General features: G+C 59.8%; 1 protein-coding gene across 2 annotated transcripts; it reads left to right on the forward strand.

Annotated features, from left to right (window-relative positions):
- On the forward strand, window positions 1–27,101 carry TET3 (tet methylcytosine dioxygenase 3). 2 transcript variants are annotated; one of them, XM_065651485.1, is made up of 11 exons: window positions 1–36; window positions 1,044–1,217; window positions 16,294–18,487; window positions 20,699–20,789; window positions 22,227–22,320; window positions 22,722–22,930; window positions 23,295–23,445; window positions 23,934–24,023; window positions 24,142–24,279; window positions 24,646–24,982; window positions 25,386–27,101. In XM_065651485.1, the coding sequence occupies exons 2-11, from the start codon at window positions 1,191–1,193 to the stop codon at window positions 27,098–27,100; spliced, it is 5,046 nt and encodes a 1,681-aa protein (XP_065507557.1). In that variant the 5' UTR covers window positions 1–36; window positions 1,044–1,190; the 3' UTR covers window position 27,101. The 2 variants fall into 2 exon arrangements, with proteins under 2 accessions (XP_065507557.1, XP_065507558.1); XM_065651486.1 differs by lacking the exons at window positions 1–36; window positions 1,044–1,217 and adding an exon at window positions 4,699–4,778.
- Window positions 27,102–27,977: the final 876 nt, after the last annotated feature.

Raw genomic sequence — 27,977 nt, forward strand, 5'->3', positions numbered from 1 at the left:
TGGACCCGCGGCTGGCGACCCTACAATAACAAACCGGTACGGACCCACAGCTGACAACCCTACAATAACAACCCACTGCCCCCCTCCCCCTTATCCAGCGACCCTACAACAACAATCCACTGCCCCCCCCGCATCCAGCGACCCTCCAATAACACCCCACTGCCCCCCCACATCCAGCGACCCTCCAATAACACCCCACTGCCCCCCCACATCCAGCGACCCTACAATAACACCCCACTGCCCCCCCCGCATCCAGCGACCCTCCAATAACACCCCACTGCACCCCCCCAGCAGCCGACCCTACAATAAACACCCCCCTCCCCAACTCACCCCCCCACGCTTCCCCCCGAACTCTTCAAAACCACCAGATTTCATCCCCCAAACCCCCCCCCGCATTGTAACGCCAGGGGGTCTGGGTGCCCCCCCCCAAACCCTTGCTTGCCGCAAAGCATTATGGGGGGTGTCCCAGGCTGCTGTCCCCGAGCCCCCCCCGGCCAGCGGGTCCCCCCGAGCGGGCGCCTGCAGAACAAAGGACGCAGCAGCAGCAGCAGCAGCAACAACGTGCAGCTCCGCTGCGACACCCACTTGCCGGGGGGGGGGGTGCAATTTGCAGCCCCATTTCACCCCTATTTTCCTTCCCCACCCCCCCCCTCAAAAAAAAAAATCCTCCACCACCGCGCTCCAGGTCGAGCCCCCCCATTTCCAAGGGGGCGCCGAACCCCTTTTTTTCCGGTAACGCTCTTTGTATCTCAGTTTGGGGGTGTTGGGGGGGGTGCGGAAAGTTGCAGAAGTTGCGCGGCGGCGGGGCGAAGTTGCGCGAAGCGGCGCGGTTTTGAAGGGAAAAATGGCAAATAAAGGGTTGGAAAAAATAAGGGGGTGGGATTAGGGGTGGGGGGGGCAGCACCCCTGTTTTGGTGGGAGTTTTGGGGGGGAAGGAGGGAGGGGTGGGGAGGCAGCGGGGCCGCCCCCGGGGTGGAAATTCGAAGTTGGGGTGACTCACGTCAAGCCGGGCGCTTCATTCGCCGTCATCTCTGTCCCCGCAGAAGTCGCCGCTGTCCCCACGGTGCGGGGGGGACGGTGACACCGTGATGTCCCTCTCGCCGGCTCCTCGGTTCCTGTGCCAGCCCGGTCCGGCCACCCGTGCCCCCCGCTCCGCCGCAGCGGGGGGGAGCCCCGCAATCTAACATTCGATGGACGGCGAGGGGTTTCACCAGGAGGTGAGTGCCCCCCCAAATCCATCCACCCCCCCACCCTGGATCGCCTTCACCTTTTTGGGGTGATTTATGGTCTCTTTGGGTCGGTCGTAGCGTCGCCGTAACGCGTAGCGGGGTGGGGAGGGAAAGCCCCTTCTTGGTTGGTTGATGGGTTTATTTTTTTAAGCGTATTTCCGCGGGAAACGGGACTTTCTGCTGCTTTAAAAGCCGCTTTGATGCCTTAATCCCCCCCGCTGCCAAAACTCTGCTTGTCACTGGGGTGTCCCCAAAACGCCGCCACGGGGTGGGTGGCAGATGCGTGGGACAAACCCCCACCTTTAAATCGAATTTTGTTGCGTTTCTTGGTGTAAAAGAGCAAAACACTTTGCAAAACCCACCCGGGTGCTGTTTGGGGGGGGTCCCCAAAAAGAAGGGGGTGCGTGGAGGGCAGAGCTGTGCCCGGGGGGAGCATTGCCGCACTAACGAGTCGTGGCGCTTTCCCCACCAAAAACTACGATTTTTTCCGTCGGCGTTTCTGGTTTGACCGGCTGAGGTGGTTGGAACCGGGATTTCTAATATCGCGCCGGGCCGGGGGAGGCTGCTCCGGTTCGGGGGGTCCGAAATGGGGCGGTGGGGACGTCTCGGTGGGGTTTATTTTTGTGACTTTGCCCCCTAAAAAACTGATGCCGCTTTGGGTTTTTTGGGGGGTATTTTGGGGGTGAGCGACCACCTTGCGCCTCCGAGTTGTATCTGGTTTTGCCCTTAGGCTGGCGGGTGGGACAGGGACGGTGGGGACACGGGGACAAGCAGCTCGGCAAATGGCACGAGGATGGACTTTGCCCTTGGCAAAGCGCCGGTGAAAACGGCTGACGGTGGGGCTCAGAGCCCTGGCGCTTTTCTGGGGTGGACGCGTTAAAAAAGATGATTTATGCCGGTGTTGCCGGAGCTGGGAGCGGTGGGATCCCCCCGGGTGGGATTCCTGCGGGGTGTGCTGTGGTTCCCATGTCCCGGCACCTTTCCCGGGGTGTTTTGGCAAATGAAACAACACGAGGAGCCAGCTCCTTCCCCCAGCACCGGTTCTGCCCGTTCGGCCGGCTCGGCAAAGCCGGCGTCTCCCCTTGCATCGCTGCCTTCGTGCCATGGGGCACCGAAGCGTGGGGTTTGGTTTCCATGCCGGGGGACGTGGCTCCATCTACGGGGGTTTTGGGAGAGGAGGAGGAGGAGGGACGATGCTGCAGGTCGAGGTTTTGCTTCACTCCCCGTCCCGTGGCACCGCCGGACCCTCCCTGGGCGCCTCTCGATGCCTTTGCCGTTTGCATAACTAATCATCGTCAACCTGCTCATTACCAAAATACACGGCACAGCCTCGCTCGGCGCCGGGGAGCCGCCGGTTTGAAGCAAGAGGCGCCCAAACCACTCAGGAAAGATGGGCTGGTGGAGGGGAGGATGCTCCGACCCATCTCCCCCGGTTTGGAGGGGATGAAACTTAAATAAATCCCATGGGAAACCCCATTCCTGGCAGGATCAGTTACACTGGAACCCCAAAACTGCTTTGGCAGGTGGTTGGCGGGACGCGATGCAGATCAAGGTGTCCCCGGCACGTCCCTGGCGTTGGGAAATGAAAGCCCCAACCAAATTTGGCAGGCTGTCTCGGTGCTGAACGCCGGAGATTAGGGATAATCTCATTTAAAGCATCACTAATAAAAAGTTACTAAATTCGTCCATCTCAAGGGGTTTTCCTGGTGAGTTGAGCTGTTGCTTTTTTTTTTTTTTTTTTTTCTCATCGGCGTGAAATCGCCCCAAAACGAGTCTGGCATCTCCAAAAAAAAAAAGCATCAAGGTGATGAAGGATGAAGGACCGGCCTGGGGTTCGTCTCGTTTTCGGCCGGCGCATCCTGGTGTCACCTGCAGGATCGTCACCCACCCGCTGGCGGTGTCCCCGGTTAATCTGGAGCGACACTGGCCGCTGGAAATATTTCACATCTGGGCTGCGATGCCAACAGCGAAAACAACTCGGGAGCAAATCACCCTGTCCAGCCGGAGGAGGAGGAGGAGGATGAGGAGGGTGGGAGGATGGAGGCGTTTGTGTTAATTAAATCCCCAATCCATGTTTTCTGCAGCAGCGCCGAGCTCGGCCAAGCAAAGGGGGGTTTGCAGCCGTCAGCGCAAAGGTTGGAAATTGGGGGGAAACCAGTTCACGGCAGCAGTTTATTCCTATTTATTGCTCAGAGCGGAGGTTGGGGTCTGGCTCGGTGTCGCTGTCACCTCTCGGCTCACGCGTGGCCTCTTTGGGAAGGGACGAGCCCGAGCGAATGTCACGGGGACGGGGACGTCGCGCCCGTGGTCGCGTTTTCCGCCTGGCATCGGGTTTATCCGTCCCGCTGGGAATTCCGTGGGCCCGGGGCTCCTCGGGCCGCTCCTTCCGCTGCGGATCCTTTCGGAAAACGCTTTTCGCCGGGACGCTCCTGGGAAACCTTCGGCACCTTGGAGTTTGTTCAAGTTTTGCCGGTGATTTGGCCGGGAATAGAGCTGGAGCATCCCAGGAGCGTCGCCTTGGATGGGGAAGATTTTGGGGGAATTTGCTTTCTTGCTCCCCTTTTTCCTTTGCCCCCCCCCCAAAATCCATGTGTGCGTCGCGGGGGAGACCTGTGAGCTCTAGACGGGCTGGAAAAGCTGGAGCTGATCCCGTCAGGGCTGGTTTAAGGATTCCAGTCCTGGCTTAACCCTTTTGCCGGCCCATTCCCATGGGAAAATGCCCCCCCCTCCACCACCGGGACATGGATTTTGGGGAGAAGGGGGCACTCGTGCGACATGGGGGTGCTTGTGTGGGATTTAAGCCTTGCAAAGCTCCAGTGTTCCCAAATTAACCATGGCCTCACATTAACCATGTCCCCAAATTAACCATGTCCTCACATTAACCATGTCCCCAAATTAACCGTGTCCCCAAATTAGCAATGCCCCCAAATCGAGGGCCCTAAATTAACGAGAGCGCCGCGGTTTAACGGCAGGGAATTTTTTTTTTTTTTTTTTTTTTTGGGAGGGGGGTAAAGCGTGGTTTTGGGGACCCCCTGGCTGCTGGGGGGGGGTTGTCCCCTGCGTGTTGCTGTCCCTTGTGCGTTGCTGTCCCTGTCACCAGCTGCCTCAGTTTCCCGTGGGAGGGGGACACACAGACACAATCGGGGTTTGGGGGTCTTGTTAATCAGTTTTTTGTGGGGGTTTAAGGGGGGGGGGGGTGTGGGATCAAGGCACCTCCCCGCGTGTCCGTGTCCCTGTGTCCTGCGCAGCGGCCGCGCTCGGCCCCGGGCCGGGGGGGGGGGGCGGTGTGGGAGGGCGAGTTACGCGTGTTTGTGGGGAGGTGTGTGGGGGAATTACGCGAAGGAGAGAAGGAGGAGAAGGAGGAGGAGTAGAGGAGGAGAAGCGGGGGGGAAGCAGGAGAGATGCGCCGGTCAAACCCCCCCCCCGGCTGCAGCAGGGCGGCGGTGAGGGAGCGCTGAGGAGAGGGAGACAAGATGGCTTCCTCCTGAGGGCCGGATCCGTGCGGGGCCCGCGGGGGCTGCGAGGGGCAGCGGCGGGGGGAGCGGCGAGGTAAGCGCACCCCCCCCCAAAAAAATACCCCTCTCTGCACCCCCCCTAAGCGCATTAACCCCCCCCCCCGCATCCCCTGCGTGGGTTTGTAACCGCGGGTGGGAGGCGAAGCGTGTGCCCCCCCCGCGGTGTTTGCGCGTTGGCGGATGAAGCAGCGGCGGGGCCGGGAGGACAAAGCGGCGGGGCCGGGGGGGGGACGGACACGCACAGACAGACACACAGACACACACACACCGCCCCGCCGGGCCCCGCGCTGCCCCGCACCCCTGCGCGCTGATTTTCCCCGATTTTCCCTCTTTTATCCCTTTTCTTTCTCTCCAGCACCAGGTTGGGGGGCACTTGGGGGTTGGGGGGGGAGCCCTAATGACCCCCCCATCTTCATTACCCCGTCGCTTTTCAGCTTTATTTTTAAATATTCTTTTTATGGATCCCCCCCACTCTGTCCCCAAAATGTGCTGAGCTCAGGGGTCCGGCGGGTGATGCTAATGAGGGTGATGCTAACGAGGGTGACGAGGCTCCCCTGGCGTGACGTCACCTCGGCGTCACCCGGCAGCTGTCACCCCCTCGCCGTGACGAGGACACGGGGTCCGGCGAGGTCGGTGTGTGCCCCCCCCACCCCGGCTTTTCGTCACGCCGGGCGTAGGATGGAGATGAGGAGAAAAGGCGGCTTGTCCTCATCAAGGGGGGGGTCTTATCCACCATCCGAGGCGGCGATTTGGGTTGTCCCGGCGCCAAGAGTTTTGGCGACAGGGCAGGATCCCTCCGGCACCGGGGGACGTCCCCGAGGTCAGGCGGAGGTGCGCGGAGACGCGCGGCCGCCCCAAAGTTTGGAGTCGGCGGCGAGCGGCTCGGGCACCACGTGTTGTCGAGGGACGGGGGAACGCTTCAGATCTTCGTGCGCCGGAGCCGCCAACGCCGGAGCCGCCTCCGGATCCGCGAGTGCTTTTGCAAAATAAAAACCCCTTCATCTGTGCTGGGGTGCTGGGATGCGGCCCCGAGGTTGCATCATGCCAGGGAGGGATGGGCAGCGCCGGAGCAGAGTCCTCGCGGGTTGTTACGGTGGCCCCATAAACGAGCCCCGCTCTTGGCCTTTGGCACCTAATTAGCTGTGATGAGGTTTGTTTTTCGGATTGCTGACCTGGACTCTTTATCGCAGGTAATTAAGGGGAGAGGTGGCTCGGAGGAGGAGCCGATGGGATTTTGGGAAAGACAAATGTCCCCCCGCCCCGACTTTGGCCTTTCCTAGTGGGTCTTTGCCCGCCCTGCTGGGGACGGGGACGGTGAAGCGGTGACACGGTGCCTCTGAGATGCGCGGTTGTGCTGCGGATCTGTGTCCCAAAAAGCCTTTCCCGGGATGTCCCCGGCACTGGCATTCTGGGAGTGAGCTGTCCCCACAGCACTGGGGTCCCCTGTCCCCTGCCTGCATGTGTTGGGGTCCCTGATCCCTGCCCCCATGGCATCAGGGTCCCCTGTCCCCTGCCTGCATGTGTTGGGGTCTCCAGTCTCTGTCCCCATGACATTAAGGTCCCCTGCCTGCATGTGTTGGGGTCTCCAGTCTCTGTCCCCATGACATTAAGGTCCCCTGCCTGCATGTGTTGGGGTCTTCAGTCTCTGTCCCCATGGCATCAAGGTCCCCTGCCCCCTACCTGCATGTGTTGGGGTCCCTGGTCCCTGTCCCCATGGCATCAGGGTCCCCTGTCCCCTGCCTGCATGTGCTGGGGTCTCCAGTCTCTGTCCCCATGGCATCAGGGTCCTCAGTCCCCTGCCTGCTTGTGTTGGGGTCCGTGGTCCCTGTCCCCATCCAGATTCCTGTCTGCATGTGCCAGGGTCTCCTGTCCCCATCCCCGCAGCACCAGTGTCCCCAGTCCCCTGGCTGTGTGTGCTGCGGTCTCTGGTCCCCATCCATGTGGCACCAGGGTCCTTGTCCCCTGCCTGTGTGTGTGTGGGGTCCCCCGTCCCTGTGGCATTGTGTGTCCCTGTCCCCGTAGCATCGGCTTTCCCGACCTTTTGCCTACACATGCTGGAGTTTCCCAGTCCTCATCCCCTCCGAATCAGGGTCCTTGGTCCCTGCTCAGTGTCCCCATCCCTATGGCAATGTTGTCCCTTGTCTCCTGTCTGTGCATGCTGGGGTCCCTGCTCCTTGTTTCTGCAGCGCTGGGGTCCCGGCTTCCCTCCCCACGTGTGTGGGTGTCCTTAGTCCCCATCCCTGTGCCATCAGGGTCCCCCGTCCCCTGCCTGCATGTGCCGGTGTCCCTTGTCCTTGTCCCTATCACACTGGGGTGCTTGGTCCCCTCCCTGCATGTGCCGGCATCCCCGTTCCTATGGCAATGGGGTCCCCATTCCGTGCCCGCGCGTCCCCGCCATGTCCCTCGCTCCACGTGCGCTCAGGAGCTTTTCTAACAGGATGGCAGCGATGGGGCCAGCGCTGAAGTCCCTGTCCCCTCGCTGTCCCCAGCCTGGGCTGCGGGCTGGGATGAGAGCGATGCACCCCAAACCCCGGGAACCGGTCCCCCCTCTCCCCTCCTCTGCCACCTCTTTAATCTCGCTGCTTTGAGCTCAAAGCAAGAGAGTGCCAGACCATTTTTTGAGGATGAAAGAGGTGGGGGTTTTTTTTGGTTTTTTTTTTTGGTTTTTTTTTTATCCCCTTCTTCCCCGGGCCGGCATCCAAGGGGAGATGAAATGAAACGGGAAGAGGCTGGAGGTGAAACAGCTGCGATGGGCTCTGTCCCTGCTCCACATCTGCCCGCCACGCCGCTGCCAGCCCCGCAAACCCAGCACAACCCCAATTTTCTCCTTTTCTCCATGGCCAAAAATCCCCTTTTCCTGGGAGCCGGGATGCTCGGCGGTGACGGGATAGGGCTGGCAGCAGGGATTTGCAGGCAGGATCTAGGAGGGAGTCGTGTTGCGGGGACAATGCGGTGTGTTTGTTTGCTACAGCTAAAATGGCAGTTCTTAAGGGGAAAAAAAAAAAAAAAGAAGAGAGAAGTGCTTCTGCACATCCAGCCACCGCATCTTTTGATTAAATGAGATTTTTGCTGTCGAACGAGGGAGCTGGGGACCACGAGCTCCTGAGCCTGCAATTTCCATTGCAGCCAAATGAGAGGAGAAAAAAAAAAAAAATCCCTCAACCACCCCAAGCATTGAAAATACTGTAAAAAAAAAAAAAAAAAAAGGATTGGAGCAAGTTGTAATTGCTGCAGTCATCAGCGCGGAGGCCGGGGGATGCTGTGTAATGGCTGGAGGGTTTGTCACCGCAGAGCCGGTGGCTGCTGGTGACATGGCCCTGGTCACCGCAGCCCCTGCTCCGCCGAAAAGGACGGAGGAGCATCCCGGGAGCTGCGGCACGTTGGGAACTCCGTGCTGGAAGGTGCCGCGGTGCAATTGGTGGCACAATTAAAGCTGCTGCTTTTAAGGTCGTTGCACTTAGTGCTGTTGCATTTAAGCCATTGCATTTAATGCCATTGCGTTTATTGCATATAATGCTGTTGCGTTTAAATCCATTGCATCTAATGCCATTGCACGTAAACGCTGTTGCATCTAACGCCATTGCATTTAAATCTATTGCATATAACGCCGTTGCACTTAAACACTGTTGCGTATAACACCGTTGCATTTAAAGCTGTTACATTTAAAGCTTTTCCATTTAAGCCGTTGCACCGAACACCGTTGCGTCTCGAGCTGTCGCATCCAAACCCGTCGCACTTCACACCGTTGCGTTTAAAGCCCTCGCGCCTAAAGCCCGCGCCGATTAAAGCTGTTGCAATTAAAACCCTCGCGCGTAAAGCCGCGCCGATTAAAGCCGTCGCAGCGCAAGCCCTCGCAGCGGGGCCGGTTTCTCCGCGGTTGGAGGACCCTGGTGTGTCCCTCGCGTCCCCGTGCTCCTCGGCACACGCCGCCTGCCCGCACATGGCTCTTTTATTTTTTTTCAGGTTTACAAACACGCTGGCCTCGTGCACGCGCCGCTTCCCCCCCTCCTTCCCCGTGAGTCATCAACCCCGTCACCAGGCCGGGGAAGCCGGAGGCGTCATCGGTGCATCCCCCGTCATGCTGATGACCCCAGTGAGGGGGGGAAAACCAGCAAAATTAGATTTTTTTTCCCCCCTTTTTTTAATCATTCCCATTCCTCTTTTGGCAAGTGAGATAGGAAGGATGCGATGGCAACCACCGGCTCGTGGGTGGTCCATGATGGGGTGTTTTCGGAGAGGACCGTGGCACTGCTGGCTTCCTCACCGTGTTACGGTAGCCTTGGGTTGGAGGTGATGCCGATCGTTGTGGTTTTGGGGATGGGTGAGGTTTTTGGGGTGGAAAAGCTGGTGAATGCCCAAGACGTAGCCAAAACCCTGGCTGTGCGGCTCCCCGTGCCGAAGCCCCCGCGGCTGAGCTCATCGCCGGAGCCGTTGTCATCGTTGTCATCAGGGCTGAGGTGGCTGCGGTGACTCAGCAGCACCGGTGCTGACTCAGCGGCACAGGGGAGGCAGCCAGGAGTGGGGGGGGCTTGAAATTTTGGGCGAGAAAAGTTGGGGTTTTGGGGTTTTCTTTGCACAGCAAAATGGTTTCGCTGGTGCCGAGCCGGCACCCGTGCTACCAACGTGTGTTTTCCACCCCGTGCACCTTCCTCCGACCTTCGGAAAAGGGATTTAATCCATCGGGGTCGTGTCTCCCACCTGCCCTGAGATGTGTTTCCCCACAGGGGACGGGTCGCGGCGGTGAAACCAGCTCGGGGTTTGGCAGAGCCGGCGTTTTCCCTGCTCGCAGACGGGGCAGGGCCGGGCTCCCACTCATCTCTCGGCTCCTGCCCGCCGGCCATCGCGCCAACGACTTGTCAGTGCTTGCCGGGCGGGAGGGCGGCGGCGTGCGCGGTTCTCCTCCTCCTCCTCCGAAAGGTCGGGCTGTTCGGTACGGCGGTACGAGGAGCCCCCGCGTTTGGGTGGGGACAACCGCAGCACCCCTAGGTACGACGGGATGGGGATGGGCTGGAGGGGAGCTGAGCACCCATGGGTGCTGGGTGACACATCCCCAATGTGCACCCCGGGCGGGCAGGAGGGTGCGAGGAACCTGCTCAAACCTGGGGGGGGCAAAGCCTTGAAAATCGGGGTGCAGTTTGGTTGGTGCATGGGTGCGGGGCGGCTTTCCTCCAAAAACCGGCTTTTCCCCACCGGTTTGCAATGCAGGGTGGCAATGTCCCTGCCGGGGGGGCTGGGAGGGGACCGTGCCCCGTCCTGTGGAGGACGCTGGCGGTGAAATGGGGCCCAGCCCCGCGGGGGCGGCCGGGCTGGGACAGCAAATGCCGTGGGGCTGGGCGAGAGGCGAGGAGAGGCCCCGGGCCCTTCTCCTGCGCCCACGTGCTTCCCTCTCCCTTCTGTCTTCCCAGGTGGGTCCTTTTTCCTCCCCAACCCTGTCCCTTCCTCCCTGACCCTGTCCCCTTCCTCCCCATCCCTTTCTCCTTTTTCCCCTTCCTCCCCATCTTCCTCTCTTTCCTCTCCTTCCCCATCCCCTTTCTCCCCCTTTCTCCCCCTTTCTCCCCATCTCCTTCTTCCTCTTCCTCACTTTCCCCTTTTCCTTCCCCTTCCCCATCTTCCCCATGCCCTTCTTCCTTTCTTTTCCTTCCTTTCCTTCCCTTCCTTCCTCCCCTTCCTCCCCTTCCTCCCGTCCTTCCTCCCTCCTTTCCTTTCCTTTCCTTTCCTTTCCTTTCCTTTCCTTTCCTTTCCTTTCCTTTCCTTTCCTTTCCTTTCCTTTCCTTTCCTTTCCTTTCCTTTCCTTTCCTTTCCTTTCCTTTCCTTTCCTTTCCTTTCCTTTCCTGCCCTTCTTGCCCTTCTTCCTTTTCTTCCCCTTCTTCCTCTACCTCCCCTTCCTCCACCTCTTCCCCTTCTTCCCCCTTACTTTCCTCCCTGTCTCATTCTTCCCCTTCTTCCTATTCCTTTTCTTCCTCTTCCTCTTCCCCTTCCTCCTCCTCTTCCCCTTCCTCCCCATCCCTTCCTTCCTTCCCCTCCCCGCTGAGCCGCTTTCCCCACCACCTGGCGATTTGGCTTTGCCCAGCCGGCCCTGGCGCCAATCTGGTAGCCGAGTGCCGGCACGAGAGGAGCCAGCTGTGTTGGAGGAAAAAAAAAACCACTCCAAGAAACAAAAATAGTGCCGCAGTTGGTTTTTTTTTTTTTTTCCTTTTTTTTTCCCCTCCTTCTTTTCCCTTTCAAGAGCTCGGCTCCTTCCCTGCCCGGCCGGAGCCGGCAGCGTGCCGCGGCTCCACGCCGTGCCAAGCCTTTCCCCCTTGCCTGCGCCAACTGGCGGCTCCCGGCTCGGCTCGGTGCCGGAGTGGGAACGCGCGCCGTGGTTTGGCTGCGGCAGTTCGGTTCCCAAACGCTGTTCCAGCGGGAGCGTCCACTGGGATGTTGCTCGCCCGGCTCCGGTGCTGAGCATCTCTGCTCCGAATATCCCCACCCCGAGTATCCCCGCTCCGAATATCCTGACCCTGAGTATCACTGCTCGGAAGATCCCGACCCTGAGTATCCCTGCTCCGAACATTCTGATCCTGAGTATCCCTTCCCTTGAGAATCTTTGCTCCAAACATCCTGACCCTGAGTTATCCCTTCCATGGTATCCCTACTTTGAACATCCCGACCCTGAGTATTCCTTCTCTGAGCATCTTGACCCTCAGTATCCCTTCCCTTAGTATCCCCGCTCTGAATATCCCAACCCTGAGTATCCCCTTCCTGAGCCCTCCCACCCCAAGAACCCCTTCCCAGCACGTTCCTGCCTGGAACATCCCTGCTGGGTTCCCTCCAAAAGGGAAAAACCCTTCTCCTGAAGGAAACAAGGAGGGATGGAGATGGGAACAAATTTTTTTCCACTTGGAAAAAATATCCCTCATTGCTCGTGGAAGCTCCCGGTGCTGGTGGGATGCTAGTGTGGGAGCCAGGAGTGGGATTATGTCACGTTCAACTGGCTTGTTGTACCCGGTGAGAAGGAAAAGGGGGTGAAATAATTGCCTCGGCGTTGTCTGGAGAGGGGTTACAGCTACAGGGGTCCCCGAAACCGCTCCCGGAATTCATGTGAAGCAGAGCCGGGCCTCCCGTGGCGTAAATCAGCTCAGCTACCTCGGCATCGCCGCGATCCCGGCTTTTCTCCGGGCTAAATGAGGACAGGAGCGAGCAGCTCAGACCCAGCGCCGGGGTCAGCCGGGGCCATGGAAACAGCTTGGAAAACAGGGCGGGAGAGGTGGCGGCGGTGCCGGGAGCAGCGGGGCCGGGAGCCGGCGCGGTGGGTACCCCGGCCGGGGGGACCTGGGGGCTGTCAGGGGTCCGACTCGGCCTTCCCAGATTTCCTTAACTTTCCATTTCTTGGGGAGCCGAGCGTGGATTTGGGGTATCCGCGCCATTCAGTTCTTCTCCGGCGTCCCCCCAGCTGGTACCTGGTGATGGTGGTTTGGGAGCGGGAGGGTTTTTTTTCCATCTCTTGGCATCCCGTGAGGTGATACCCCCCGAGAGCATCAATCCCTGGGGCAGGGGGTTTTTTTCCATCTCTCGGTGTCCGGTGAAGTGATAACCCCCCTGAGAGCATCAATCCCCGGGGCGGGGTGTGCGCGTGATTTCAGCAGCAAAGCCCTTGGGTGATTTATTATTGTAGGGTCTCCCGCGTTCAGGGATGCTCAAGGCTGGAGGATCCCCGGGGAGCAGAGGGACGTTGCCAGAGGAGGAAAACCACAAGCGGAGTTGCCGGGGCTGGCCGGGCTCCACCGGCGCGGCGCGGGGCTGCCAGCCAAGCTGCCTCTTGGCCGGCCCGGCTGGCAGCGGCACCGCTGACCTCCCGAACACCCCGCCGTGCCCTCGCCGCAGCCCCGGCTCCCCCCCGATGGCACCGGGAAGGGCTCCGGCATCCAGCCTCCCCGCCCGCGCTCAAATTTCATAAATTTAATACAATTTGCGCGTGTTTTTCTTGCAGCAGGATGACACCAAGCGGCTTCCGAGCTGCTCAGTGTGCAGCGAGTTGCTCCGTTCTCTGCAGCTGAGCCCGTCAAGGGTTTTAATAACCCCCCAAAATATTGATACGGGGGAATTTTTGGGGTGTTTTTGGAGGATGAGGGATGTAAAACCTATTCCCTTGTTGGCTTTGGGGCGTTTAGTTCATTTTTCTTACAGGTTGAAAGTAATAATTTGAAATATAGATATATAGACTGTAGGATATATAGATTCTTGGCCGTACAGGGTTGTTGGATGTATAGGTCACTGGTTATATAGGGTTGCTGGATATACAGGACTTGGGTATTTAGGGTTGCTGGATGTATAGATCTGCTGGATTTATGCGATTGCAGAATATATACGTTGCTGGATGTAACAAGTTTGTGGATATATAAAGTTATTGGATATATAAGGCTGCTGGATGTAAAATGTTGCCGATTATATAGATTGCCGATTATATAGGGCTGCTGGGTATATAGGCTGCTGGCCATATAGGGTTGTTGGATGTATAGGTTGCTGGATATATAGGGTTGCTGGGTGTATAGGACTTGGGTATTTGGGTTTGCTGAGAGTTGAGGGTTGCTGAATGTATAGGTCTGCTGGATATATGCAACTGCAGAATATATAAATTGCTGGATATAACGACTTGATGGATATATGGGGTTGCTGGATATATAGAGTTACTGTAAATGCAGGTGGCTGGACGTATAAAATTGCTGATTATATAGGGTTGCTGATTATGTATAAGGCTGCTGGATGCATAAGATTGCCAATTATGTAGGGCTGCTGGATATATAGGACTGCTGGATGTATAAAATTATTGATGATATAGGGCTGCTGGATATATAAGGCTGCTAGATGTATAAGTTTGCTGATTATATAGGGTTGCTGATTTATATACAAGGCTTCTGGATGTATAAAATTGTTGATGATCTGGATGTATAGGGCTGTTGAATATTGAAGCTTGCTGGATATACAGGGTTGTTGATTATATAGGATTGCTGGATGTATAAGATTGCTGAATATGCAGGTTGCTGGATATACGGGTGTATCTATAGGGCAGCAGGACCTATAGGATCCATGGCCGGTTGGGGCTGCGCTTCCCGGGCAGAGGGACCAGGGTCCCCCGCGGGGTGTCGAGGCACCTTTGGGGGCCCCTCCAGCGCAGCGGGGCCGGCGTGGGGCCCCCGCCGTCCGTCCGTCCGTCCCTACGTGCGCGCGGCGCTGGGGCTAATGGCTCCTCCAGCTGGTTTTGCAGGGGGCGGGGAGGGCCAGGGCGGCTGAGGCTGGAACAACTCGTTTCATCCTTCCTTTGCTCCCGCCGTCGCCTCCGGCTTCACCTCCCACCCCGCACACGTAAGTGCCACCCGGCCAGCGCCGAACCCGGCACCGTGGACCCACCGGGGCTGCCCCCGGCGCTCGCCGCGTTACAAACGGCTCCGCGCTGTTCCCAGTGCAGGCTGGAAACCCTCCAAGCCGGGCTCTGCCTGTGCGGTTAGCTTGGTTTTTATAGGTTTTTTTTAATTTTTTTGCCTCCCTTCCTTCTTTTCAAGGCGTTTAAAACGGGGGAAAAAAAAACCAAAAACAAAAACAAAAAGAGGAAAACCAGATTTAAAAAAAAATAAATGTTTTAATCCTCATGGGGATTTCATTCCCTTTTTATAGAGGATACAAAAGGGACGTGCAGAAGCTGATTTAACCCACACTTGGTTTTCTCTTTATTTTCATGTATTTCCCTCCCTGCTCCTCAGCTTTTATTCTTTCCCGGGGTGAATGGAAGGAGGTTTGGGTAGGCAGCGCTTTTGCGGGGGGAAAACGGGGATTCGGTGCCCTCGGCAGCGATGGAGCGATTTCTGTGGGTGCTGCCGGAGCCGGGATTGGGAATTGAATTCTGGGGAGAAGCTGCAGGGTCCTTCCATCCCCCAGCCCGCGGGGCTGGCAACAAAAGGACCTGGATGAGAGAGCCAGGAAAAAAAATTAATTCTATTTTATATATATATTTCTTTTTATTTTTTTTCTTCCCCCGCTGATTTGGGGAAGGTTGTAGCTCTCGGATTAACCCTTTAGTGGCAGGGAGTTCTCACTCCTGCTTGTGTTTATACAGTGAATTATTTTCCTGCATCCCCCGCCTGGGTCGACAACCCGGTTTATGGGATGGAGCAGCCCAGAGGGCCCCCCCAGCTGATTTTTGGGGCTTCCCCAGCAAGTTTCCCCCCCCCAAATAAACCCTTGGGGCCTGTGTCTGCTCCTCACCCAAAGCAAAACAGGTTTGGTGTCATTTCTCCGGGCTGGTGTCACCGGGAACGCTTTGGGGGACGAACGTGTCCCCCTGGGGACTTGGAGGGGGCTCAGGGCAGGGTTTTTTTGGCTGGGGAGGGTGGTGATGGCTGAGGAAGGACGGGCGAGGCTGTTTGTCCCCGGGTGTGCGAAGGAGCGCGGGGGCGGCGCGTTGTCCCCACCCTGGCCAGGTTGCGGTTTCGCACGGCACAAACCGCCACGAACAGCACAAAACTTGCTCCCCAGACCGGAGGGACCGGTCCCGGCGCTGGCGGCTCCATCACTCGGCTCCGGGGACGCTGCCAAGGAACCAAATCGCCCATAAAGCCGCGGCAGCATCGGGGTGAACCCTGTGCCGGGGTCGCGGTGATTTGCACTGGTGCTGGGTGTTTTCACCCTCGGGAAAGGGGGATTTTTGGGATATAATCACGCTAGGAGCGGTTCCTCCACGGTTTTGCTACAGTCAGCAACGTGCTTATTGCCGGCGTAGAAACCGGTGCTGCCGGAGCACTAAAATCCCCACTGCCGAGGGGGGAGAGCACAGAAAGACCCCCCCATCCCCAGCAAAACCCCTTGGAGGGTCTTAACCAGGTGTATGAGGCCAGATGCTGGGGTGATGGGCTCTGGGTGCCACCACCTCGTGTCGGCACAGACGGCTCTAATGGTTTTGGTGTTTCCTTGGCCTGCGGCCGGTTTTCTGGACGCCGTTGCTGTCACTTGGCGTTGCCGGGAGTCCTGGCCGGCCGTGTTGATACAGACGCCGGGTTATTCGAGGTGAGAGCGTTCCCGCGCCGCCCCTGGCACCAGCGTAGCCAACTCGGCGGCTTCCTGCCGTGCCGCGGTCCCCGCTCCGCCGGCTGCTCCGCGCCGGGATGTTTGCTTTGGGCACAGGCCCAACAAAAACCCCCTTTTTTCTCCCTGTGCCGCTTCCTTCATCAGTGCAAACCGGTGCCGGGGGCACTCTCCCCGTCTCGATGGAAATCCCGAACTGTCCCATGATATTTCAAAAGCAGGTGGCACGGTGGGGATGTGGGCGGCACGGTGGAAACCGGTCGCCTTTTGAGCTGAGCTGCTCCTTACGCAGCCGGTGAAACCCGCCTGGTATTGCCAGCGGCGATTATTTTTTTTGTTTTTTGCATGGCTCATCTGCCTCTTTATCACCTGGGTCAGCAAAAGAGACAGGGAAAGGGGAAAGTAAAAAAGAAAGAGGGGGAAAATAGGGCGGGGGACAATGGCACGTGGGCCGTGGCCAGGGATGCTCATGTCTCTCCTCTCTCTCCCGGCAGACAGGTTCGGCGGGCGACCCGGTTGATGGACCCAGCAGAAGCCAAATGGAAGAAGGGCCAATTAATTATGTCGAAGAAAGGCGGCTGAACGAGGGCGGCGGGCTGAGCCTGGCGAATGGGGGCCGGCCGGAGGCGGGGGGCACGGCGCTGATGGAGCCGAGCGGCTGGTCGCCGGGCCAGCCGCCCACCGCCGGCAAAGCCCACTTGGAAGACGTCAGGAACCTGGTGGCCTTTTCGGCGGTGGCCGAAGCCGTTTCCTCCTACCGGGTGCCGCTGCCGGGTTCACCGTCGCTGCTGTACGAGAAGTTCGACTCGGAGATGAGCCGGGGCGGGCTGAGCGCGGCGGACGGCGTGCCGCGGGGGGAGGACCTGCACGCCCTCAAGGCCGCCCTGGCTTTGGCCAAGCACGGCGTGAAGCCCCCCAACTGCAACTGCGACGGCCCCGAGTGCCCTGACTACCTGGAATGGCTGGAGCAGAAGATCAAGACGGCTCTCGGCGAAGAGCTGGCGTCGCCGCGGCCCCGCGTCTCCGCTGACCCCCCACCACCCCCCCAGGAAGGTGCTATCGACCCCCAGCCGGTGCCTGAGACCGTCGAACCGTGCCCGCCCGACGGTCTCCCCTTTTCCCAAAGCGCGTTGACCATCGCCAAGGAGAAGAACATCAGCCTGCAGACCGCCATAGCCATTGAAGCCCTCACACAGCTCTCGGCTGCGCTCCCTCAGCCTGCTGGCAACGGCCACCCCCCGCCACCGCCGCCACCGCCGCCCCCGCCGCCCCCCGCCACCCCATTCGGCCCCGTCGCCCCGCCGGGGCCCGCATGGCAGCGAGGGGACGAGCCCCGCTACCCGCCGGAGCCGGGAGCGGCGCCGGAGCCGTTTTTTGGCACAGCACCCCCCCGGGGGGGCTTCGCGGCGCCATGGGGGCTGGAAGCCGAAGGGGCGGCGGGGGCTGGAGACCCCATGGCCGAGCTGGAGCAGCTGCTGGGAAACACCGACGACTACATCAAGGCAGCTTTCAAGAGACCCGAAGCGACGGCTGGCAAAGCGACGGCGCCTAAAACAGAGCCCCCCGAACAAGCGCCCGGTAAGGATGTGCCGAGCAGCCCCCATTTGCCATCGGCGCCAGCGGAGCCTGACCTGCACAAGAAGACGCAGCTGGTCCTGCAGCAGCATCTCCACCACAAACGCAGCCTCTTCCTCGAGCAAAGCCTGGCGGCGGCGGCACCAGATCGGCCGAGCGACTGGTGGGCTTCCGGCGCCTCGGCCGTGCCCCCCAAGCCCTTCGAAAAGCAGGCCAAAGAGAAGAAGAAGAAAACGCTGCCCGAAAAGCACCCCCCGGCCAAACCGCTCCGCAAGCAAGTGCAGATCAAGAAGGCCAAGCAGAAGGACTCGCAGCCGCTCTTCCCCCCGCTCTGGCAGATCAGCCTGGAGGGATTTCGGGCGCCCGCCGAACCCCCTGCCGAAGAGATGCAAACCGAACCGCCCCCTGCCTGCCCCCTCCCGCCTCTTGCACTACCCCCGCCCGCCGCTTGCCCCCCACTGCCGCCGCCAAACCCCCTGGATGGCGGCCCCACAGCTCCCGACTCTCAGGAAAGGGGTGCCCCCGGGGGGGGCCCCCAAATTCACCCAGCACCGGCAGGCTCGACCGGCTCCGAGGAAACACCGGCCGCCCCCCCGCCGGCCGCCCCAACCCCCATCGTGGTGGATGACAAGCTGGAAGAGCTCATCCGGCAATTCGAAGCTGAATTCGGGGAGAATTTCAACCTGCAGCCCCCCGAGACGCCCGCCCCGCTCCCCACTGAGGTGCCGGGGGGGTCGGTGCCCGCCCCGCAAGTGCCCGCCGCCGCCGTGCCGGCTTCCAGCTGCGCTCCCCAAGCCGGCCCCAAAAGCTTTTCGTTCTCACCGGGGAAGGGTCCAGAGCCCCCCTTCACCGCCCGGTCCCCCAAACAGATCAAAATCGAGTCTTCTGGTGCTATCACTGTGGTGTCCACCACGTGCTTTTACTCTGAAGAAAGCCAAAACCCGGACGCGGACGACGCCGACGGGACCCCCACCAAGGACGAGGTGCCGCTGACGCCCACCCTGAGTGGCTTCTTGGAATCACCGCTGAAATACCTGGACACGCCGACCAAAAGCCTCCTGGACACCCCAGCCAAGAGGGCGCAAGCGGAGTTTCCCACCTGTGACTGTGTTGGTGAGCGAGCGGCTGTGCCGGGGGGTTTCCCGGAGTGGCATTGCCAGGAGGTGGCTTTGCCAGGGTGGGACTGTCCTGGGTAAATAGTGAGCGATGCTGTGGTGCTGGCAAAACGCTCACTTTTTGGGGGGGTTCGGCTCTTGCATGGCAAAACCCTGATGCTGCAGAAACTTTCTCCTCTTCTCCTTCTTCTCTCCTTCTTCTCTCCTTCTTCTCTCCTTCTTCTCTCCTTCTTCTCTCCTTCTTCTTTCCTCTTCCTCCTCCTCTTCCTCCTTCTCCTCCTTCTCTTCTTCTCTCCTTCTCTTCTTATTTTGGTTACTCAAACTTTGACTTGGCGTGCGGGCTTATGCCTGGAGTTGTATTTACTGCTGGGACGTCGGGTTGTTCAGTGGCCAATCCCATCGGGATGCACTGAAAAAGCACCAAACTCTTGGATTTGATGGGTTTTTTGTGTGGTTTTTGGGGTATTTTTTTGGCATTCGTTAGACTTTATAGCAAGTGCTAGAGATTTCCCACCCAGTCCCCGCAGTCTGACTCCATCCGAGTGTGGGGGAGCTGGATCTTCCCTCCCCAAAATTTAAACTAGAGTCGTGCTCTCCCCTTGGAGGAGCAGGGTGAGGATTTGGGGCGTCCAGATGGAAAAACGGACCCTCCCACCGCAGGGAGATGTGGCCTCGGGCCAAGCGCAAGCTGCACTTTATTAACGGGCCTTACGATTATTAATTTACTTGCTTGTAAATGGCAGCCGTAATTAGCCCAAACGGCACCGAGCGAATGAAAGGCTTTTCTGGAGCCACTCGGACCGATCTCAGAGTTTTGCAGGAAAAGATTCAGGTTGGTTTTTTTCTTTTGCAATGTAATTTAGGGGCTGGGAGAGGGGGGATCCCCCCCGCCACCTCTCTCCATTTTCTCAAGGCAAAGCTGTGAGAAAAGCAATTAAGTCGGAGTTGGGGCTTGCCGCTTTATTAGGTGCCTGCACTGTTAGATGCTGTAATAAAATCAGCCTTCGCTGCGTGTCCCGTATTGATCTCGGTCTGGCCAGCTGCAGCCCAGCTGAGCCCGGCTTTTCTCCTCACCCTGGCGCCCGGCCAGTTCGACATGACGGGAATGAAAATCAGGGCCAGGAGAGCGGGGAGATGGAACGGCAAGGCGGGCCGGAGCATCCTTCGCTTCCCGTGCCAGAACCTTAAAAACCTTAAAAGCCACGAGGGATTTACTGCTGCTGGGGCTGTGTTGTTTGCAGGGCTGTAGCCCAGAATCCTTCTTCTGTAGCCCAGCATCCTCCTCCCATAGCCCAGCATCCTTCTGTAGCCCAGCATCCTCCTCCCGTAGCCCAGCATCCTTCTGTAGCCCAACATCCTCTTCCCATAGCCCAGCATCCTCCTCCCACAGCCCAGCATCCTTCTCCTGTAGCCCAGAATCCTTCTGCAGCCCAGCATCCTCCTCCTGTAGACCAGCATCCTTCTCCGGTGGCCCAGCATCCTCCTCCCGTAGCCCAGCGTCCTCCTCCCACAGCCCAGCATTCTTCTCCTGTAGCCCAGCATCCTTCTCCTGTAGCCCAGAATCCTTCTGCAGCCCAGCATCCTCCTCCTGTAGACCAGCATCCTTCTCCGGTAGCCCAACATCCTCCTCCCGTAGCCCAGCATCCTCCTCCCACAGCCCAGCATCCTCCTCCGGTAGCCCAGCATCCTTCTCCGGTAGCCCAGCATCCTCCTCCGGTAGCCCACCATCCTTCTCCTGTAGCCCAGCATCCTCCTCCGGTAGCCCAGCATCCTTCTCCCGTAGACCAGCATCTTTCTCTGGTAGCCCAGCATCCTCCTCCCGTAGCCCAGCATCCTCTTCCCGTAGCCCAGCATCCTCCTCCGGTAGCCCAGCATCCTCCTCCGGTAGCCCAGCACCCTCCTCCGGTAGCCCAGCATCCTTCCACAGAAGGATGGGAGGTTTTTGGGTCCCCAAAGGGTGCAGGTCTGAGCACCCGTCCCCTTGTTCCCCAGCAGCATTTTAACGCTGGGATCAGAAAATGAAGGAGCTGACGGACTCTTTAACAAACCCTTAACTGCCTCTTCCCTTCCCTGATGCTCTTAGGGGGATACTCTGTCAAGGAACCTTTGATTTTTTGGTGCAAAAGCGCTCAATTTAAGGGAACTTGGGGGCTTGGCATCACTGGGGCAGCCAGCGGAGGTGCCAACCCTGAAACATCTGTCTCTGCAGAGCAAATTGTGGAGAAGGATGAGGGGCCGTACTACACCCACCTGGGCTCGGGGCCCACCGTGGCGTCCATCAGGGAGCTCATGGAGGAGCGGTAAGGGCCCTCGCCCCATCCTGGGGGGCCGGGGGGGTTCTGACGGGTTCTGTGAGGGCAAGTGGGGGCTGATGAGGCGGAGTGGGGACCCATGGGGTCCCAGGAGGGTGAGGTGGGGTGGCATGAGGGCAAGTAGGGTCCTGTAAGGGTGAGTGGGCGCTCGTGAGTGTGAATGGGGGCCTGTAAGGATGAGTGGGGGCTCAGGAAGGTGAGTGGAGGCCTCTGAGAGCGAGTGGGCGCTCGTGGGGGTGAGTGGGGGCCTGTAAGGACGAGTGGGGGCTCAGGAAGGTGAGTGGAGGCCTCTGAGGGCGAGTGGGCGCTCGTGGGGGTGAGTGGAGGCTCGTGAGGGCGAGTGGGGGCCTATGAGGGTGAGTGGGGGCTTGTGAGGATGAGTGGGGACTTGTGAAGGTGAGTGGGGGCTTGTGAGGCTGTGTGGGGGCTTTTGAGGGTGTGTGGGGGATCCTGAGGGCGAGTGGGGTTTGTGGGGGTTCAGTGGGGGCTCATGAAAGTGAGTGGGGGCTCGTGAGGGCAAAGGGGGTCCCGTAAGGGCTACTGGGGGCCCATGAGGGTCCTGTGAGAGTGAGTGGGGTCCTGTGAGGGCAATCGGGGGCCCACAGGGGTGAGTGGGGGACATCACGAGGGTACGTAGGGTCCTGTGAGGATGAGTGGGGGCTCGTGGGAGTGAGTGGGGACCTGTGAAGGCAAAGGGGGTCCCGTAAGGGTGAGTAGGAGCCCCTGAGGGCAAGTGGAGGCCCATGAGGGCTAGTGGGGGCTTGTGAGGGGCAGTGGGGGCCCGTGGGGTCCTGCGAAGGTGAGTGGGGGCATCACGAGGGAAAGTAGCGTCCCGTGAGGGTGAGCGGGTGCTGTGAGGGGAGTGAGGACCCATGAAGAGTCCTGTGAGGGTGAGTGGTGTCCTGTGAAGGTGCCTGGGGGCTCCCGAAGGTGAGGGGGGGCTTGTGAGGGCAATCAGGGGCTTGTGGGGTCCTGTGAGGGCGAGCAGAAGCCCCTGAGGGTGCATGGGGGCCCATGAGGGCAAGTGGGGTCTGACAAGAGGGATTAGAGGCTCATGAGGGGTCTGTAGGGGTGAGTGGGGTTCTGAGAGAGTGATTGGGGGCTCGTGAGGGTGAATGGGGGCCCATGAAGGCAAGTGGAGGCTTGTGAGGGCGAGCGAGAGTTCATGAGGAAGAACTGGGGTTTGTGAGGGTGAGAGGGGGTCCAGGGGGTTCTCTGAAGGTGGATGGGGTCCCATGAGAGTGAATGGTGTCCTCTGAGGATGAGTCGGGGTTTGTGAGAGTGAGTGGGGGCTCCTGAGGGGTCCAGTGAGGGCGAGTGGGCTCCTGTGAGGCAAATGGGGGCTCATGAGGGACCCAGGAGGGCGAGTGGGGGACTCGTGAGCTTGTGGAGGAGCAAGTGGGGCTGACACCCGTCCTCCGGCAGGTACGGTGAGAAGGGCAAGGCCATCCGCATCGAGAAGGTCATCTACACGGGGAAGGAGGGGAAGAGCTCCCGGGGCTGCCCCATCGCCAAGTGGGTGAGTGTGCCCTGGCTTTTGTCCCCTTGTCAGAGCCCTCTCCGAGGTAACACTCCTGCTTGTCCCCTCCCTGCCTGGGGACAACGATGTTCCACGGTGGCCACAGCGGGCAGGATGCTCAATCTGTGGCTGGCAGGGAGGAAACGAGAGTGGCAGCCGCCCCCGGGGAAACTCCGCGGGGTTTCCCACCCGCAGCACTCGCCAAACAGCACGTCCGTGCCTGCACCGCCTGCCTTGGTCACATCCTCCTCCCGGCATCCCGAAACCCATGGGGGTGAATAAAACAATACAGCTCTGCCCCCCCAAATCGCCACGGGGTGCTGTGGAAGGCAGCCAGCACCCGCTTTTGGGATCGTCCCTATCCCGTTGGAGTGGTCCGACGTGGCCCCACTATCTTCCAGGTGATCCGCAGACACAACCAAGAGGAGAAACTGCTGTGCCTGGTGAGACACCGGGCCGGCCACCACTGCCAGAACGCCGTCATCATCATCCTCATCCTGGCCTGGGAGGGCATCCCCCGCACGCTGGGCGACACGCTCTACCAGGAGCTCACCGACACCCTCACCAAGTACGGCAACCCCACCAGCCGCCGCTGCGGCTTGAACGACGAGTAAGTCCCACCGCGCTGCCGGTCCGGTTTGGGGAGATGGGGTGGGAAGGGATGCGGGGATTCCCCCTGTTTTTGGAGCTGCCGTCACCGCAGCGGCGGCTGATGCTCCTCCGCAGAGTCAAGTCGTGCCAGGGAAGGGTCAGGTTGGATATTAGGAAACATTTCTTGCTGGAAAGGGTTGTGAAGCAGTGGAACAGGCTGCCCAAGGCAGTGTTGGAGTCACCATCCCTGGAGGGGTTGAACAGATGCGGAGATGAGGTTCTCAGGGACATGGGGCAGTGCCAGGGGTGGGTTATGGGTGGACTCGATGAGCTCGAGGGGCTTTTCCAACCCAAATGATTCTCTGATTCTATCCCTCCCACAGCCGGACCTGCGCATGCCAAGGCAAGGACCCCAACACCTGTGGCGCTTCCTTCTCCTTCGGCTGCTCATGGAGCATGTATTTTAACGGCTGCAAATACGCCCGGAGCAAAACTCCCCGCAAGTTCAGGCTGGTGGGGGATAATCCCAAAGAGGTGGGTGATGCGGGCAGAGTGGGGCGGCACCAGCAGGGTTGTGGGTTCGGGCCTCCATTTACCTCCAGCTCCACGTTTTGCAGGGGAGGAAGCCTGAAAATAGGATTCCTTGTGGGATTTTTGATGATTTAGGGAGGTGGGAGAAAACAAGCCAGCCTGGTGAAACCAGAGCCTGTAGATGTCCCAGAGCCAGGACTTTTGATGTGACAGAAAGTACCGGTATGGGGTGGCATGAATGGGGACTCTCTCGAAACCGCAAGGATGATACCAGAGGGCTCGTGGGTTGGGCAAACAAAAGCACAACAGGTGCTGAGGCTGGAGGTTGAACGGTGAAAACCTCACCAGGAATTTAAACCACGTGCTTTGCAGGACGAGGGACATTGTGGGAAGGTTCGCGTGGCACGTGGCTTGCAGGGGCTCTGTCCCCAGTTGCGTCCCTTCTGCTGAGACCCCTGGGTGACGTCCTCCTGGTTTTTTTCCTACCGCAGGAGGAGCTGCTCCGGAAAAGCTTTCAGGACTTGGCCACCGAGGTTGCTCCGCTTTACAAGAGGCTGGCGCCACAAGCCTACCAAAACCAGGTACCGGCCACCTGCTCGTCCCCTTTGCACCACGGCGGCCCAGCGGCACTCGGAAGGGCGCGGGGTGGCAGTGTGTAAGAGATTTCGGTTAACTGGAGCCTTCTCCTCCTTGCGCCAGGTTACCAACGAGGATGTGGCCATAGACTGCCGGCTGGGCTTGAAGGAGGGGAGGCCGTTCTCGGGAGTGACGGCGTGCATGGACTTCTGTGCTCACGCTCACAAAGATCAGCATAACCTCTACAATGGCTGCACAGTGGTAAGCAGGCAGCCAGCGGGGCTTTTCGGGGTGCTCCCCTCCACGTTTTGTTCCCCACTTTCCCCAACCATGACTCCAGTGGCTGGTCCTCGGTGTTCGCACACCTCACGTGAAAACGTTCACGTCTGAAGCCACCCCAGCTGGATGAAAACACGGTGCTAACGGGGACCATGTGTTCATGTGTTTGCTTTTGTCCGACCTAAACCCTACAGGAGGTTTCCGAATGCTGGCTGGGGGGGATAGCAGGCTGGTTTGGCTGGGGAATAATATAATAATAACATCGCTTTGGGGAATAAGGAGGTTTCGCCCCTGTCCTGCCTGTGCCGCATCCAGCAGCGTCCCCTGATCCCCCTGCCGCTCCCCCAGGTCTGCACGCTGACCAAGGAAGACAATCGCGTGGTGGGGAAGATCCCCGAAGATGAGCAGCTGCACGTCCTCCCCCTCTACAAGATGTCCAGCACGGATGAGTTTGGCAGCGAGGAGAACCAAAACGCCAAGGTGGGCAGCGGGGCCATCCAGGTGCTCACATCCTTCCCCCGCGAGGTCCGCAAGCTACCCGAGCCCGCCAAGTCCTGCCGGCAGAGGCAGCTGGAAGCCAGGAAAGCCGCTGCGGAGAAGAAGAAGCTGCAGAAAGAGAAGCTGATGACGCCGGAGAAGATCAAGCAGGAAGCGCTCGAGTTCCCTGTGCTCCACCAAAACGCAGGTAACGGGGGCAGAGCTGAGGTCCTGCCGCCCGGGAAGCGTGCGAGGGGATGGGCATGCGGTCGGGGGACTTTCTCGGGCTAGTGGCGTCGAGCGCTCGGTGTGTCGCGGTGCGTGATGGCATTTCTGTGGCGCCTGTTTTTTTCCTGGCCCAGCAGGGAGCTCTTGCCGCCGCCTGGAGCGCAGGTGCGAATCGGTGCCAGCGTCCCGGGCGTTGCTGAGCTGGGATTTTTAAGTCCCAGGACGGACCTGAGATTTTTGAGTCGCAGGACAGACTTGGGATTTTTGAGTCCCAGGATGGACCTGGGATTTTTGAGTCCGTCTGAGTTTTTGGGGTCCTGGCTCCTCGCTGACAGGTTCCTTGGCCAGCGGGTCACGGGGGTGTGTGTGTGCTGTGCCTGCAGGTGTGGCGTTGAAAAGCGGGCTGCCCCCGCAGCCGCTGAAACCTTCCATCAAGGTGGAGCCGCAGAGCCATTACAACGCCTTCAAGTACAACGGCAACACCGTGGTGGAGAGCTACTCGGTGCTGGGGAGCTGCCGGCCCTCCGACCCGTACAGCATGAACAGTGTTTACTCTTACCATTCCTACTATGCACAGCCCAATCTGCCTTCCGTGAACGGGTTTCACTCCAAGTTCGCGCTTCCCTCCTTCGGGTATTATGGCTTTTCCAGCAACCACGTGTTCCCCTCGCAGTTTCTGAATTACGGGGTGTCCGAGAGGAGCGGGAGCAGCTGGGTGAGCAACGGCTACGAGAAGAAGCCCGACGTCCCGGTTTTGCAGGAGAACCTCAACCACACTTACGGGAACTCCGACTTCCCTGATCCCCTCCTGCACAGCGTTCGGAGCAAAAACCATCACCAGCGCACCTATGAGCGGGCCAACCGCTACGCCAGCCAGCAAAAAGCGGCGCCCGCAGCGCACAGGACTAGCTCGGGCCCCGAGGAGGCATCGCCGTTTGCACAGAACTGTTTTGGCAGCCGACCCATCAAGCAGGAGCCCCCGGACCCTCTGCCCACCATCGAGCCCCTTCCTGGCGTGCCCGCCGTGCCCGGCGCCGGCTTAGACCTGCCGGCCATCCCGGCGCGCGGTGCAGGGCTGGAGCAGCGCTGGAGCCCCTTCAAAGCGTCCCGGGGCGTGTCTTCTCCCGAGAGGACTAACCCGGCCGAGGGCTCGTGGAGCGCCCTGGTGCCGGGCGGGCGGGGGAAGCCGAGCGCCTTCGACGCTGCCGCGTGCTTGCCGCCGCCGGAGAAGCAGTGGCCCGGTGTCCTGGCAGGAGAGCCGGTGGCGCGTGGCTCGGCCTTGCTGCCGAAACCGTGGAGCCCCTGCAAGCTGGGGGAGGCGGCGCTGGCCGGCACAGCCACCTCGAGCTTACTGGGGCCACTGGGTCTGGGTTCCACCTTGCCGGGGCTGCCGGGCTTCCCTGAGGAGCCGTGGGGCTCGGTGAAGGCGGAGGAGCGGAGGACGCCAGCACCCAGCCCGGGGCTGCCGGAGAAGCCGTGGGAGGCAGCGCTGGGGGAGAAGGGGGCGACGGGGCCCCCCCGGGACAAGCCGTGGGACCCCTTTGGCCTGGAGGAGGATGTGCCGGAGAAGACGGTGAAGGAAGAGGAGGAGGAGGAGAACGAGGCGGAGGAGGAAGAAGAGGAGGAGTGGTCGGACAGCGAGCACAACTTCCTGGACGAGAACATCGGCGGCGTGGCCGTGGCGCCCGCCCACGGCTCCATCCTCATCGAGTGCGCCCGCCGCGAGCTCCACGCCACCACCCCGCTGAAGAAACCCAACCGCTGCCACCCCACCCGCATCTCCCTGGTCTTCTACCAACACAAGAACTTGAACCAGCCCAACCACGGCCTGGCGCTGTGGGAGGCCAAGATGAAGCAGCTGGCGGAACGCGCCCGTGCGCGGCAGGAGGAGGCGGCGCGCCTGGGGCTGCCGCCCGACGCCAAAGCCTTCGCCAAGAAGCGCAAGTGGGGCGGCGCGTTGGCGAGCGAGGCGCCCAGCAAGGAGAGGAGGGACGCGGTCCCCACGCGGCAGGCGGTGGCCATCCCCACCAACTCCGCCATCACCGTGTCCTCCTACGCCTACACCAAGGTGACGGGTCCCTACAGCCGCTGGATCTGAGACGGAGGCGACGGCCGCGGCCTCGGCTTACCTCAACCCTCGGCAGCGCCGCAGCTCGGCGTTGCTTCGCGTGGTGCTTTCTCCTCGGGCGCGGGGGAGAAGAAAAACAAAATATAGACAAAAACCGAAGCAAAACACAACGAAACTAAAATAAAAAAACGACCCACAGAAAGCGAACCCGACGCGCGCGCGCGTTCGGAAACGGCGCGTGCCGGCGGAGAGCCGCGCTTGGCGAGGAGTTGGCAAACGAAGCAAAACTCGATTTTAAAAAGAACAACAACAACAAAAAAGAGGAGCGATGCTGTTTGATGCTTTTCGGTAATCTCATATTTATATCTCCACGGTTTTTTAATCAAGCCTCGCGCACCGTGCAAATGGACGGAGGAGTTTATAGCGTCCTTTCGCACAGGAGAGGTTTTTAATTCCACTTAAGAATGCCTATTTATTGGATTTTATTTTATTTTATTTTTTACTCCGACGACAACGACGAAGCCAATCTTCGAAAAAGAAGCCGATATCGAAAAAATCCAACCCTACAACACAAATGAAAAACCAACCTGAACACCAAACCAGCTTAAAGGCGAGAGGTGGGTCCCTCCAGCTGTGATGCCTGGCGGGACCGTGTGCTTTACCGTCAGCCGGACATCCGAAGATTTTTTTTCTCTCAAGGACCTAAAATTACCTATTTTGCAACCCGAGGAGTCTTTTCTTGCAGCGCCGAGAGCGGGACGTCCCCGCTCGGTTCAGCTCCTCGTTGCCGGCGCGATCGGCTCCGCCGGGACGGAGCGAACCGGCGTCTTTCCCGGCGCCGGAGACCTCAGGACACGTCTGGGCCGGGCGCTGCCGCTGCCGGGGGGGCCGCGCTCGGATTTGGGGG

Source organism: Caloenas nicobarica, chromosome 25 (assembly GCF_036013445.1).
Source record: "Caloenas nicobarica isolate bCalNic1 chromosome 25, bCalNic1.hap1, whole genome shotgun sequence".
Taxonomy (NCBI): domain Eukaryota; kingdom Metazoa; phylum Chordata; class Aves; order Columbiformes; family Columbidae; genus Caloenas; species Caloenas nicobarica.